The sequence below is a fragment of the Hippoglossus stenolepis genome, chromosome 8 (assembly GCF_022539355.2).
Source record: "Hippoglossus stenolepis isolate QCI-W04-F060 chromosome 8, HSTE1.2, whole genome shotgun sequence".
Classification (NCBI taxonomy): Eukaryota; Metazoa; Chordata; class Actinopteri; order Pleuronectiformes; family Pleuronectidae; genus Hippoglossus; species Hippoglossus stenolepis.
In genome coordinates, this window is record NC_061490.1 from 512,928 (window position 1) to 524,734 (window position 11,807).

Here is an 11,807-nt window from a genome sequence, read left to right on the forward strand (position 1 = left end):
TGATGGCATTGTGGCATTGTGAAAAGTGATGCTGCATAAGATGGGACATAGAATTGCACTTAGTTTCATTGCACTGACTGAGAATTTTGTTCTTTGTTTTGTTGTGCACATTACAGTTCTACTTTCTAAAATGTTAATTGAAAACATAGTAACTTACATGAAGCTTCAGAGGATAAACATTTTCAGTTAACAATGGCACCTAATATGATCTGCTCAGTGCAAGTATGTTGATTTTTTTCTTTGTTGACTACAATTAACAAAATAATTTCCTTATACAAGATAGACCACATGCCTTTTTTTGGTGTCGGAATAAAATTAAATAAAACTTAGAATTTATTTTATTCTTAAAGCAAGACAGACCTGCTTGATGTGCTAGTTACATTGTTTTCTTTGTTGCATCCATTTGAAAGTTGGTCCAAAGCATTTCATGTAATTCAAATACAATTTGCCTAAATAAAAGTCCGCAAGTTGGAAGTTCAGTGCTTCAATAGGTAGGTCTTGCCTTTCACCAACGCCAAGGTCGGGGATCTTGAGCTTAAAAAGGTTGGTGACCACTGGCTTACAGTGTTCATTTGGGTCTTTTCATACATGTTTGGACCGTAAAAAAAGTTATTTTTTACCGGCTGTGTCAGTAATTTTCTGCTCCTGTGTCTCTATCATTCGCGCAGCGCACTGCCAACGGAATCGAGCTAAACTGTGGCACCCAGCCATCTCCTCCTGCTCTCCATATATTGACTAAGTTTACAAATTCTGTTTTTTGTACCCTGTCCGAGTTTACACATGTGTCCGATCTGTTTGTGTGTGTGTGTGTAAGTAGGGCAACAACTATCGTAAAAAATAAATATCGATTAAGCTAACGATCATGTTTTATTACTTGATTAATATAACAATTAATTCATCAAAAATAAAATGCATATTTATTCAGTCATCTTCTCTACAAACAAATCTATTAAAAAACAAATTATGCACTGCAAGGCATTATTCCACAGCAACAAATAGCCCAGTCTGAACTGCTAATCTCCCTTTTACAGTCAGCTTGAGAGACACTAACACTTTCCCTTTGAAATTAATTACTGGAGCAGTGATGGCAAAATCTGTCTTGAAGGACTACACATCCACTCCCCAAGGCCCTAAATTTTTTTATTGCAACTGTGAGTTTTATGTCATTTTCTGAGGCTCATTGTTAGAATTCATTAATATCCATCCAAACCAACAACACCTCCACAAACAAAGCATACAAAAAAATAGGCTAAAATAAACAATCCCAAACAAACAACAAAGAGCTTAGTGGGAGATTGGATTGGTTGTCTGGCTGGAGACTGAAGGGTAAATATTGGCTGTGCCTAAGTGTGCCTGTGTGTGTGGGTCTATATAGCTGCTTTCAGACATGCTCTACAGTCTCTGCGGACTTTCTCCACCTGGCCTTCTAGTATAATGTCCGTAGACATTTCAGGAGAATATGATGTGTGAACACAGCAGGGGATCCCTGCTGGATTCACCATGAGCGGGTGCGTGGCTTCTAAAGCGCGACAGATGCAAAAATAAAAGAAAACAAATAGTCAAAATAAACACATAGAAGACACAGATGAAGATGTCAAGAGAGATTTTAGTGATAATATGTCACTTCCTGTCTCTGCCTGCTGTACTCGGCTGCACCACCTCTCGCCTGAATAATGCTGTTGTGAACGCGTCTGTGCAGATAACCCCTGCTGTGTTGTGCATGTGTGAAAGGCAAACTCTGTAGCCAATTCTCCGTCTGAAAACGGCTTGCAGGCATATATCTAGATACAGTGATGTTGATAGGTACGCCCACTGCGTCCCTGACGCATTAAAATCTGAAAGGACGCAGTAAACTCACTATCCATGCGTCCTACGTATACGCGCCTCATTGTGAACAACAAACTTGTGTAAAAAATCTCAGTAACCAGCAAAAGAAACCTTGTTGTCAGCAGACCAGGCAAGCGCTGTTTCAACCATCTGAGCATCTAGTCAGCGCAGACGAGATCCTGCGTGCACAGTCTTGCAACATGCTAGTTTAGACACTACCACAACAACTAGCCAGTCAGCACAGATTTTATTTCAACAATTAAGGACACAAACTTCATAGTAGTAAATAAACTCACGTTTCCACTGCTTGATGCTGTGTTCACTCATGTCGAAGATGTTTAACTTCTAGGGGACGTGCTGTAATGAAATAAAGAAAACATACTCCGGTGGCTGTGATAAAAAATATTTAGATATGCTCAGACGACGCATACATACTGTACCGCTCCTGATGAGATACTATTTTTTCTCGAGTAAGCAGAAGAAGGAAAACGTAAAAATGCCACCGAAGAAAAAGATGAAAGCTATTGGTGGCCAGCAGACTATTACAGTTGTATTTTTTGTTTAGATTTAAGTTTCATTTTTGTCCTAAGATTTTCACAGTGATTGACTCAGTTAATTTTTTTTATCACTTATAATCACATTTGATTTAGTTCATGTTCAGACTAGAAGATGTTGGTGTTATTTTGGTGACAGTTTATTTTGTAGACTGTCTTGTTTTGTTTATGTGTTAAAATCAGAACTCTTATTGATAAATACATTTTGAACATACACGATCATATCCGTTCATTATAATCATATCATACAATACCAACATCAAACAGGAGTTTAACAAATTTTATTGGGGACCCATCGAATTTCCCAGGGACACACTAAAATCACCCCCTTTGGGTACCGGGGACTCACTACATTGAAAACCTATCAACATTACTGTGTATGTGTGTCCAAGAGTCAACAAGTGGTGTGTGTGTTTGGCCTGAGGTAGTTGACAGATGACCCTGCTGCCACCTACAGACTAACACCACTCTTACACAGGATTACAGATCAGGTTGTTTACATCTGTCTGTCTGGCTGGTCCCTTTAACTGTTACATATACATAGACACAGACAGCCCCTCAAGTCTCTGACACATGGATCAAAGAGGAAAGTCATGTATACTGCATTTCTACTACGTGTGCATATAAAGGATTGAGAGGATGTATTGTTTTCTCTGAGGAGAGACACATTTTGGAAGTTATTTCATAGTTTGAGCTGAGTATGATTTGAAAGTGACTGATTCTATTGAGAATGTAATTGAGTTTGAGTAAGAATATCAAACATACTTTACCAACATGATTTTCTTCAAAGCACTTTAAAGCACACAGCCGGGTGAGAACTTGACTGATTCAAAAAAATGTCAGGACAGGAGATCCAACAGATACAACCAGGTAACCAATGACGTGACCTGGTGCTATGGACTATGGATTGTTTAAAGAAAAATTACCAGCCCTGTTCATGGATTGCTTTCTAATGGATAATCAACACATATGTATAAAGCTGTGGTGTTCAACCTCAGCACTTTATCATACCACACCCACAGTACAAGATAAATTCACTACACAACGAATGCAAGCTCAGCAACAGCTTGAGAGGAACACTTATAAAAGATCTCTGCCATTCACCTCCCTAAATGTGAATCCCAGTGCGTAAGCTAAGGTTGGATTCCTGGCTGTGGCAAACTCACCACCATGCACTCTCTTAGTTTGTAGGTCCTTTGAATTTCCCTTCTTTTCTAAGCTTATTAGCATGAGCTTATGTTATTCAGTCCTGCAAAGTTTGCATGACAACACAGCCGACATACAAGAGCTCTTTTCAATCTAGAAGGCCACTACAGTAGAGCACAGTTATTTCAGGCCGCTTGTGAATTTGCAACGTGTTTCTTGTCTGAGTAGTTGGTGCGAGTTCACCAACTACTCAGACAAGAAATGACCTGAAAATACCAGGCCAAAGTATTAAACACAGATGTGTGTATAAACTGTGTATAACACATTTATTTGTAGTTAAATTTACTGCAAGTATTAATCATCACAATCATTTTCTTTTATGCAGTGCATCTCGTCTGCTAATTTTTACAGTCTTGAGGCAGTTCTACTGGATTATTGAATCAGGCTCTCTCTGCTGTATCACTATAGCTGCTTTCAGCCATGCACTGGACTCAGCAGATCCTCCGTATTTTCTCCGGAGGAGGTGCATGTGTGAACACAAATGTCAGAGTGAAACTTTCCATAGTTTCTACGGACTTTATCCACCTGGTCTCCTAGTATAAAGTCCGTAGAAATCCAGCAGAAGTGGATGTGTGAACACAGCAGGGGATCCCCTGCTGGATTTGCCGCGACCGAGTGCATGGGTTGATGACGCTTCTATCACGCGACAGATGCAAAAATGCAAAAACAAAAACAAATCTCCGGGTAAAAAAGCGTTGACACACACGTAGGAGACACAGAAGAAGATGTCATGAGAGTTTGCGGTGATAAGAGCTGACAATGGTGTCGGGGTGCTGTAAACATGATCACGTGATCTACAAAGCAGAGTTAATATGCCACTCCCTGCCTCTTCCTGCTGCACCCGGCTCCTCCAGGATTTGTTGCTGTAAACATGTCTGTGCAGAAAACCTGCTGCGTTGTGCATGTGTGAAAGGCAGACTCTGGGTAAACTCTGAAGCCAATTCTCCGGATTTTACCCGGAGATCATGTCTGAAAACGGCTTATGTCTGTGTGGATGGTGGTGGATGGCACTGGTTCGTGCCTGATTAGGTGTGTTTTTTCCTGGCTAGCAATACCATGACGCCACAGAAAACGAATGGTGGAACACTGGTGCATCTGCCAGACAAACCCACACACACACACATAACCACACAAAAACACTTCTTGGTTACAATGTGGCGTCAGTGCAACCACCCTCTGCTGCCAAATCTAAATATAATATCCTGCATTCACCTCACATTGCCCAGGCATGGCCTCTGCCCCAATGGAAAATACACTTTATTGTAACTCTGTCCTTAGGTCTGTAGCGTATCTGTTTGTCTGCATGTCAACATATCTGTCTGGCTTGCACCACTGTTCATATCTCTGTCTGTGCTTCTCTCTGCTCGTTGTTATGAATGTCTACTATGTGCCAGTTAATTTGTCTTCATAAGTTTGTCTGCAAATCAGCTACATTAGATGTACAGTATGTCTGGCAGGGGTCTACCTGTTTGCCTGCTCTCTGAAAGGTCGGACTCGGTCATGAACTGGAAATGTCTTCAGTGGATCTGGCTTGCGGCAGCATTAAGGGCAGAGCTGATACGAAAGTTTCTCTCTGGTTTGCTCACAAGACAGACAGACAGACATAACACACCATTCCTATGTTTCCTTTCTGTGCCAACTATTTAACCCTCTGTGGTGATCCTTCAAAGCATGTGCACGGCCCAACAGGACTAAATCTGCAAGTGTTCATAACTATAAGTCTGAACAGTGGTACTGCTATATGAATGACACATTTTAACTGATGTAATATAAAGATAAGATAAAATAAGATAATCCTTTATTAATCCCACTGTGGGGAAATTTGCAACGTTACAGCAGCAAGAGGGCAGTCAAAAATAAACATCACTAAAGTAATAATAAATAATACTTATAAATATAAGGAGATATACATATATAAAATATAAATAGAATTTATGACGACTTCAGCTCCACTATGACATCAATTATGCTAGAAATGCTAGAAAATGATATGTGGTACAGAGACACCACAGGAGTTGAGAGTACAGAGAGACAACAGCAATAAGTAGACTAGGGTAACCATAAAGTTTCTGCGAGACAGCGTGGACATAACATGAAAGCCCTACACATGATTCACAGGAACACTATAAAGAATTGTCTTGCTAATGGGAACGGCTGATAGAGAATGAATGCATTGTCTTGTGTGAATGCTAAATCTGATCTGAACGTCCTTCCGTTACTACACTGGAGGAGTGCACATAAAAGGGATTAGACACCACAATCTCTCAGCAGGTTTTTAAGGTCAGGAGAAGCAAAAGTAATGTTACTTACATATCTCCATTGCCTGTGGCTGAGAAGCAGTGCAGTTGCAGGAGCAGGTGACATTGGAGTTTCCGGGGCCGCCTGGGGCCGTTAGGTTTTGCATGGAGCTGGGCAGACAGTGACACCGCTCCGGGGAGAGAGCCGCCGCCACCGTCGGGGCCCCTCGACAGGGGAAAAAGCCACACACTCACGCTCACACACAAAAACTTCCAGGCAGTGGCAGCAGAGTCCGCCACTACGAGTAACTCCCGATAGTTTCGCATTTAGTTTCCATGGTTTTCCTCACGCCATATTCCTCTGGGAGCGGCAGAGCCAGAGAATTGGCAAGTGGTATGGGGACGAGCCACTGCCCGGTGTCTAACGCATTGTGTTGGATTTTCGTTTCCTTCCTCCGCTCTGCGAGCAGCTATCCTTGGTCCACCACAGCACACACAGCGGGTTCAAGCACCGCCAGGCGCAACTGACAGACAGCTGCCGCGGCCAATCAGAGGGCTGCTGAGGAGGACCACATTGGGAGGAGGAGAGGTGCTGCCTTCAATAATAGTCAGAAATAACACAACTGTGACCCCAACTCCTCAAAAACAAAGTAAAACGTCATATACTTCACACACCTCCCTGAAAGTATAGACCAGGGAAAGACTGGCTTAACAAAACACCAGAGTCAGGGTCAGTTTAACAACAAATCATCTGGCTGAACCAAAGTTAGTGCTGACAATAAGAAAAGTGCAAATTTGAAATCCTTGAATTTTATCACTTGAGCTTGTGGTCAGATCAAATGAATATAATTTTTTTGCCTCCTGCATGTATCAGCTGCATTAATTGGATAAGATTCCAGATTCCTTAGATAGGATACCTAAGGGCTATTGTGCTGCCAGACCATTCATACATATTAAAGTGGTGCATCTGTTTTAAAGTTACGTCTTGGGCCTTTGTTTGGAGCACAAAAATATTCTAAGATGAGTTTTAAAAACGCCATCAGCTCATAAATGAAATGTCAGATTGATATTTTTTAGTGCCCCGCAGGAAACATGGTGGCACTTCATTTCTAAAGAAAAACTGTTCAATTAAGTAAAACATCTTTCCCTGAAGGTCCACATTATCATTTAGTCGCTAATTTTTCACCAAAAGCACATAAATGTACACTGACATACATATACAACTAGTAAGTAGAACTGTACGAGGAGGACATGAAGGCATCAACGTAGAGGGGATGGGACAGGGAGTGTGTGTGTGTGTGTGTGTGTGTGTGTGTGTGTGTGTGTGTGTGTTTTAGGCGGTGGACCCAGATGAATGGGTTGGAGGGGGGGTAGACCTCACTAAAGAAGGTCAGCAGAGGGCCTGGTTGACAATAAAGGGGAGAGCGGGGAAGGGGTGGGGGTGATCGGTCTGTTGTGGGGGAGAGCACTTTAAGTCGGGCTGCAGCCAATGTTGACAGTTCGGTGAATTGGTTTACCTTGAGGTAACATGCTACAGACAACTCTCCCCCCCCCCCCCCCACCCACAGAGCATCCCATCCTGCCCAATCAACCCTCACACTCAACACACACACACACACACACACACACACACACATTAGTGGGGCCTATAAATAAAATGAGGCTGTACAAATCTGAGATAGTCTCTGAATGCGACTCCAGACTGGCAGGTTCCCAAAACTCTGTGTCTTGGGACCTTTGTGGCGACTGCTGCACATTAAATGTTATGTTTTCAGTTTTATTTACCATTACAACACCACTCACAGTAATTTGGCTTTAACCAATTTTCACACTCTACCATATGAGTATTGACACCTCTGGAAGGAAATGAAAAAAAGTGATACATGACCCTGGCAAACACCTGGCAGCTGTCATCATTTTACTGAAGCAATAAACACAAGCTATGATGTCTTGTCAGCTAATGCAACACTGTCAGTTACTCTCTTAATGTGAGGTCACTCATGTCCTTACACAGACACAAACACACACAATGCTCTCATACACAGACAGACTCAGACACACATTGATTCTCACTGTTGCAACAACCTCTGCACCCTAAAATACCCCCCACCACCACCACCAAACACACACTCAGACACACACACACACACACACACACACACACACACGCACAGTCTGTCTGGATCATCAATTTAGTCCCCTGGGGAGCATGCAGGGTGACACCACTAACAAGCCAGACCAGACTAGACAGCCAACAGACAGATAAATACTGGGCACTGCTGAATACCAAATGCACCCTAGTCTACAAAACCCCGACCCCCAGCTGCAATCTGCACACACATGCTGCTCCAGAGTAAAACCTGCACCTGCAAAACTGGTAATCAGAACCAGAACTACATTTACAATACACCCACCATGATTATCTCTGAATCAAACCCTCTCCCCCCAGGTTAATTAAACACAACAGCGACAGACATGTAGACAGGGCTTTGCATGATTGCCAGTCTGACGTTATCAGCCGTTATGTGTGAAAATTCTGGTTGAGATGTACGAGGTAATCGCTTAGTGGACTATCACCCGTCAGTGCAAAGTTACACTGAGATAACTGATTCTTTGGGAATCATCTGTTCACATATCAAATAGTGACTGCCCCATTGTTGTCCAACCATCAAACTGTTCGGTCTGTAATAATAATAATAATAATAATGCATTAATATTGTATTAGTATTGTATTATCATCATTTGCTTTATGAATTTTGCTGATTTAGATAATTTTCTATTTTCATATATGATTCTTACCTGGGCCGTTACTCATCAATTAATAAACTATAAACATTTTTATACCTGTTATACTCTGCATGTGTCTGAAGAGACTTTGCACAGGGTTTCATTCTCATTCAGAAGTTCATCAGGGAGTCTCATGACACATCTCTACCCCTTTTTCTCTGTGAAAAAAAACCTATGACATCGAGAGCAACCTCTCCTGAACCTGTGCGGTGCTGAATTACAGACTATTTCATAGCGCCATCTTGTGGCTTGGCTAAGAAAAGGTCCCAAAATGATGGAGGATGGAAGAACTGTTGTAACCCCTCCTCTCTGTAGCTTCATTACTTCTGAAACCAAAGCTATCTCACAAGCTCACAAGCTTTGATTCATTTTCATCACCATCATTTCATATATAAAAAACACATATATATATTATATGTGTATTTATGTGTATGTACTGTGTATATATATATATACATATATACATACATACATACATACATACATACATACATACATACATACATACATACATACATACATACATACATACATACATACATACATAAAGTAATGCTAATATATACAATTGAAAAACCAGGGTTCATTTGTTCATTCAAATTTGGGTAAATTTATTTGAATAATAATGATTTGTTGCTTTTAGTTATAACAGTATATTTTTTAATCTCTATTTTGTATGTTAGACAACTGATGATCTTACACACAGAGAGGCCACAGCTCTACAGTGTCTACCTTTATATGTGAGGGAGAAGACAAATGGCTCTCTGAAGAGATGTCTGGTAAGACCAATTATTTGAATGCCTTTTCATCTATTCATTTGTTGACTGCCTGGCCAAAGAAAATATACAAGGGGCCAATAAATCTCTGATTAAAGAGCAAACAAACTACTTCAATAGAAACCCGTCACCTTTGCTGCTACAACTTAGGGGGAAATGAAGCTATCTCTAAGAGTACATAATGAAAGTGATGTGCTGTTTTGCTGTATTTTGCCGTATTTGTTCTTTATGTATAATGTCGGAATGAGAACCTCTGAAGTTTCTTGGTCTCCTGCCGCCTGGCCTCTTGGAATAAAGTCTGCAGAAACTCTGTTTCTATCACGCAACAGACACAAAAATGAAAAAAGAAATCTCCAGAGAAAAAGCATTCTAGCATGTAGAAGACATTAACGAAGAGAGTTTGTGTTGATGAGAGCCGACACTGGTGTCAATCTGCTGTTAACAAAACAGCCTGAAAGCATCTGAGCAGAGAATCTCCCACTGCGTTGTGCATGTGTAAAAGGCAACCTTTGGAGAGAGTGCTGAACCAATTCTTCTTTGTATGGTATTGGAGCCCCTCTAGTCCCCAGAATAGTAGGCATTGAAGTCTCCAAATCTTTCTGGAGGGATGAACACCATTCTTCTAAAAGATATTCCCTCATTTGGTGTCTTGGTGATGGTGGTGGAGAGTCCTCTCTAACACATCTTGTCCAAAATCTCACATTCATGCTCACTTGGGTTCAAATATGGTGAATGCAAAAGCCATAGTAAAATAATTTACATTATTTCCATACTCAAAAAACTCAAACTAATATTTGTTGTTATTGTTATCTATCTGTATGTGGCAGTAGACCATGCCACGGGGCTCTCACCACAGCAGCCAGAGATAAACCATTCGGGTTTCAACATTTCAACTTGTTTTATTCAGAGACCAGGTGCAATTATAAACTTATAACTCAACATAAAGATGTTGACACACACACACACACACACACACACACACACACACACACACACACACACACACACACACACACACACACACACACACACACACACAGAGAGAGAGAGAGAGAGAGAGAGAGAGAGAGAGAGAGAGAGAGAGAGAGAGATGATGAAGATTGTAATTATGTTTATTAACTACCATTGTCTACTATTTTAGTAGGGGCTATGTTGGCAGACAAATCAGAAAAGTTTGTAGTTTACAGCAAATGCTGGCCAATTTTAATACATTGTCCATGTTTGAAGATTTTTGCTGTCTTTTTATTTGTACTTACATTTTTAGGGCTGTAACAAGTAAGGCAACTGAGCAAAAGATTTTTGAGTAAGCTCAACTGATGTGGTAGTTGTAGTAACAAAACATTTTAGGTTAAAGGTAACATTCTCTTGATTTAAAATACAAAAACAACACAACACACAATATGGGTTATTTTGTTTGGTACTATTTCGCCATATAAGGACATCCGTTTGTCATGAAGAGAGCAGTGCGCTGAAAAGACGGAAGTTTTATTTATAAGAGAGAAAAAGTATTTCACAGCAGAAATTGAAACAATTGTGTCGGAGGTGGAAGTCACAAAAGGAACCCTTCTCTGTAGCGTGTTCTCCAGAGTGACGATGTTTAAAAAATTCAACCTGGGCTGCAATAACTGAGCCGTTGCATGCTTTGTCCTGCACAGTGCTGAGCACTAGAGCTGTGGACATTTCTCCATCGGACATGGACTCCGCTGAATAATTATATAACGACGCTGCTTCAGGATCAGGACAGACGCACATTAATGGTCCGGTCATCCTGTCTCTCTGTCGGAGTCTATTTACTCCTCACTTCCCCTTTGACCTGCACTCACTCTACGTGGTTGAGGGTTGACCAATCACATTCAATAAAAGAAACGTAAATCAAAACCTATTAGTTGTAAATAAAATTGGGACGCTGGGACGGGAGTGCAGAGAGCTGCGTCCCATGGAAAATCTGCAATAACCAATTAAAGAGCAGCCTCAGGTTGTGTGGTTGCCAAAAGTTTAAGGACATTCACATCCATTTGGCCAGTGCCCGCACCCAGAAGTATATGTATTTGGACAGAAATTAACCAAATACAGTTTGAAAACAACTTATATTGAATGCTCACAGTTTCTTATGGTTAACCAGGAGCATTGTACAAGTATTGAGAATTGAGAATATAGGACGAGATGTTGAATATCCCTTGTACGTTTGAAGGTCTTCTGCACAATTTAGGTTACCAACTACCAGTAGATGTTAGCAGGTGTTAGTGGCCACCAGTGGATGTTAGGGACATAACTGTGCACCTTAGCGCCATCAAGTGTTTTGGGCTTGTAATCAATGATACAGGCCGAACTTGAGGGTACGCTGAGGCTAAAGGTAAATCTGACTGGCTACTGGCTTGTATGGCAGTACTATGAAAGCCATGTGGCCCGCTCAGTAGATC

General features: G+C 41.1%; 1 protein-coding gene across 2 annotated transcripts in view; it reads right to left on the reverse strand.

Annotated features, from left to right (window-relative positions):
* Window positions 1–6,330, reverse strand: part of ldlrad4b (low density lipoprotein receptor class A domain containing 4b) — a 69,630-nt gene extending 63,300 nt beyond the window's left edge. The window contains exons 1-2 of one of the 2 annotated variants that reach the window (XM_035163403.1): window positions 5,898–6,330; window positions 2,124–2,184 (exon numbers count right to left, since the gene is read on the reverse strand). In XM_035163403.1, the coding sequence (XP_035019294.1) occupies window positions 2,124–2,154 (31 nt within the window). In that variant the 5' untranslated portion in view covers window positions 2,155–2,184; window positions 5,898–6,330. The remainder of the gene's footprint in view (window positions 1–2,123; window positions 2,185–5,897) is intronic. The other variant, XM_035163401.1, reaches the window with a different exon arrangement.
* Between the last annotated feature and the right edge of the window lie 5,477 nt (window positions 6,331–11,807).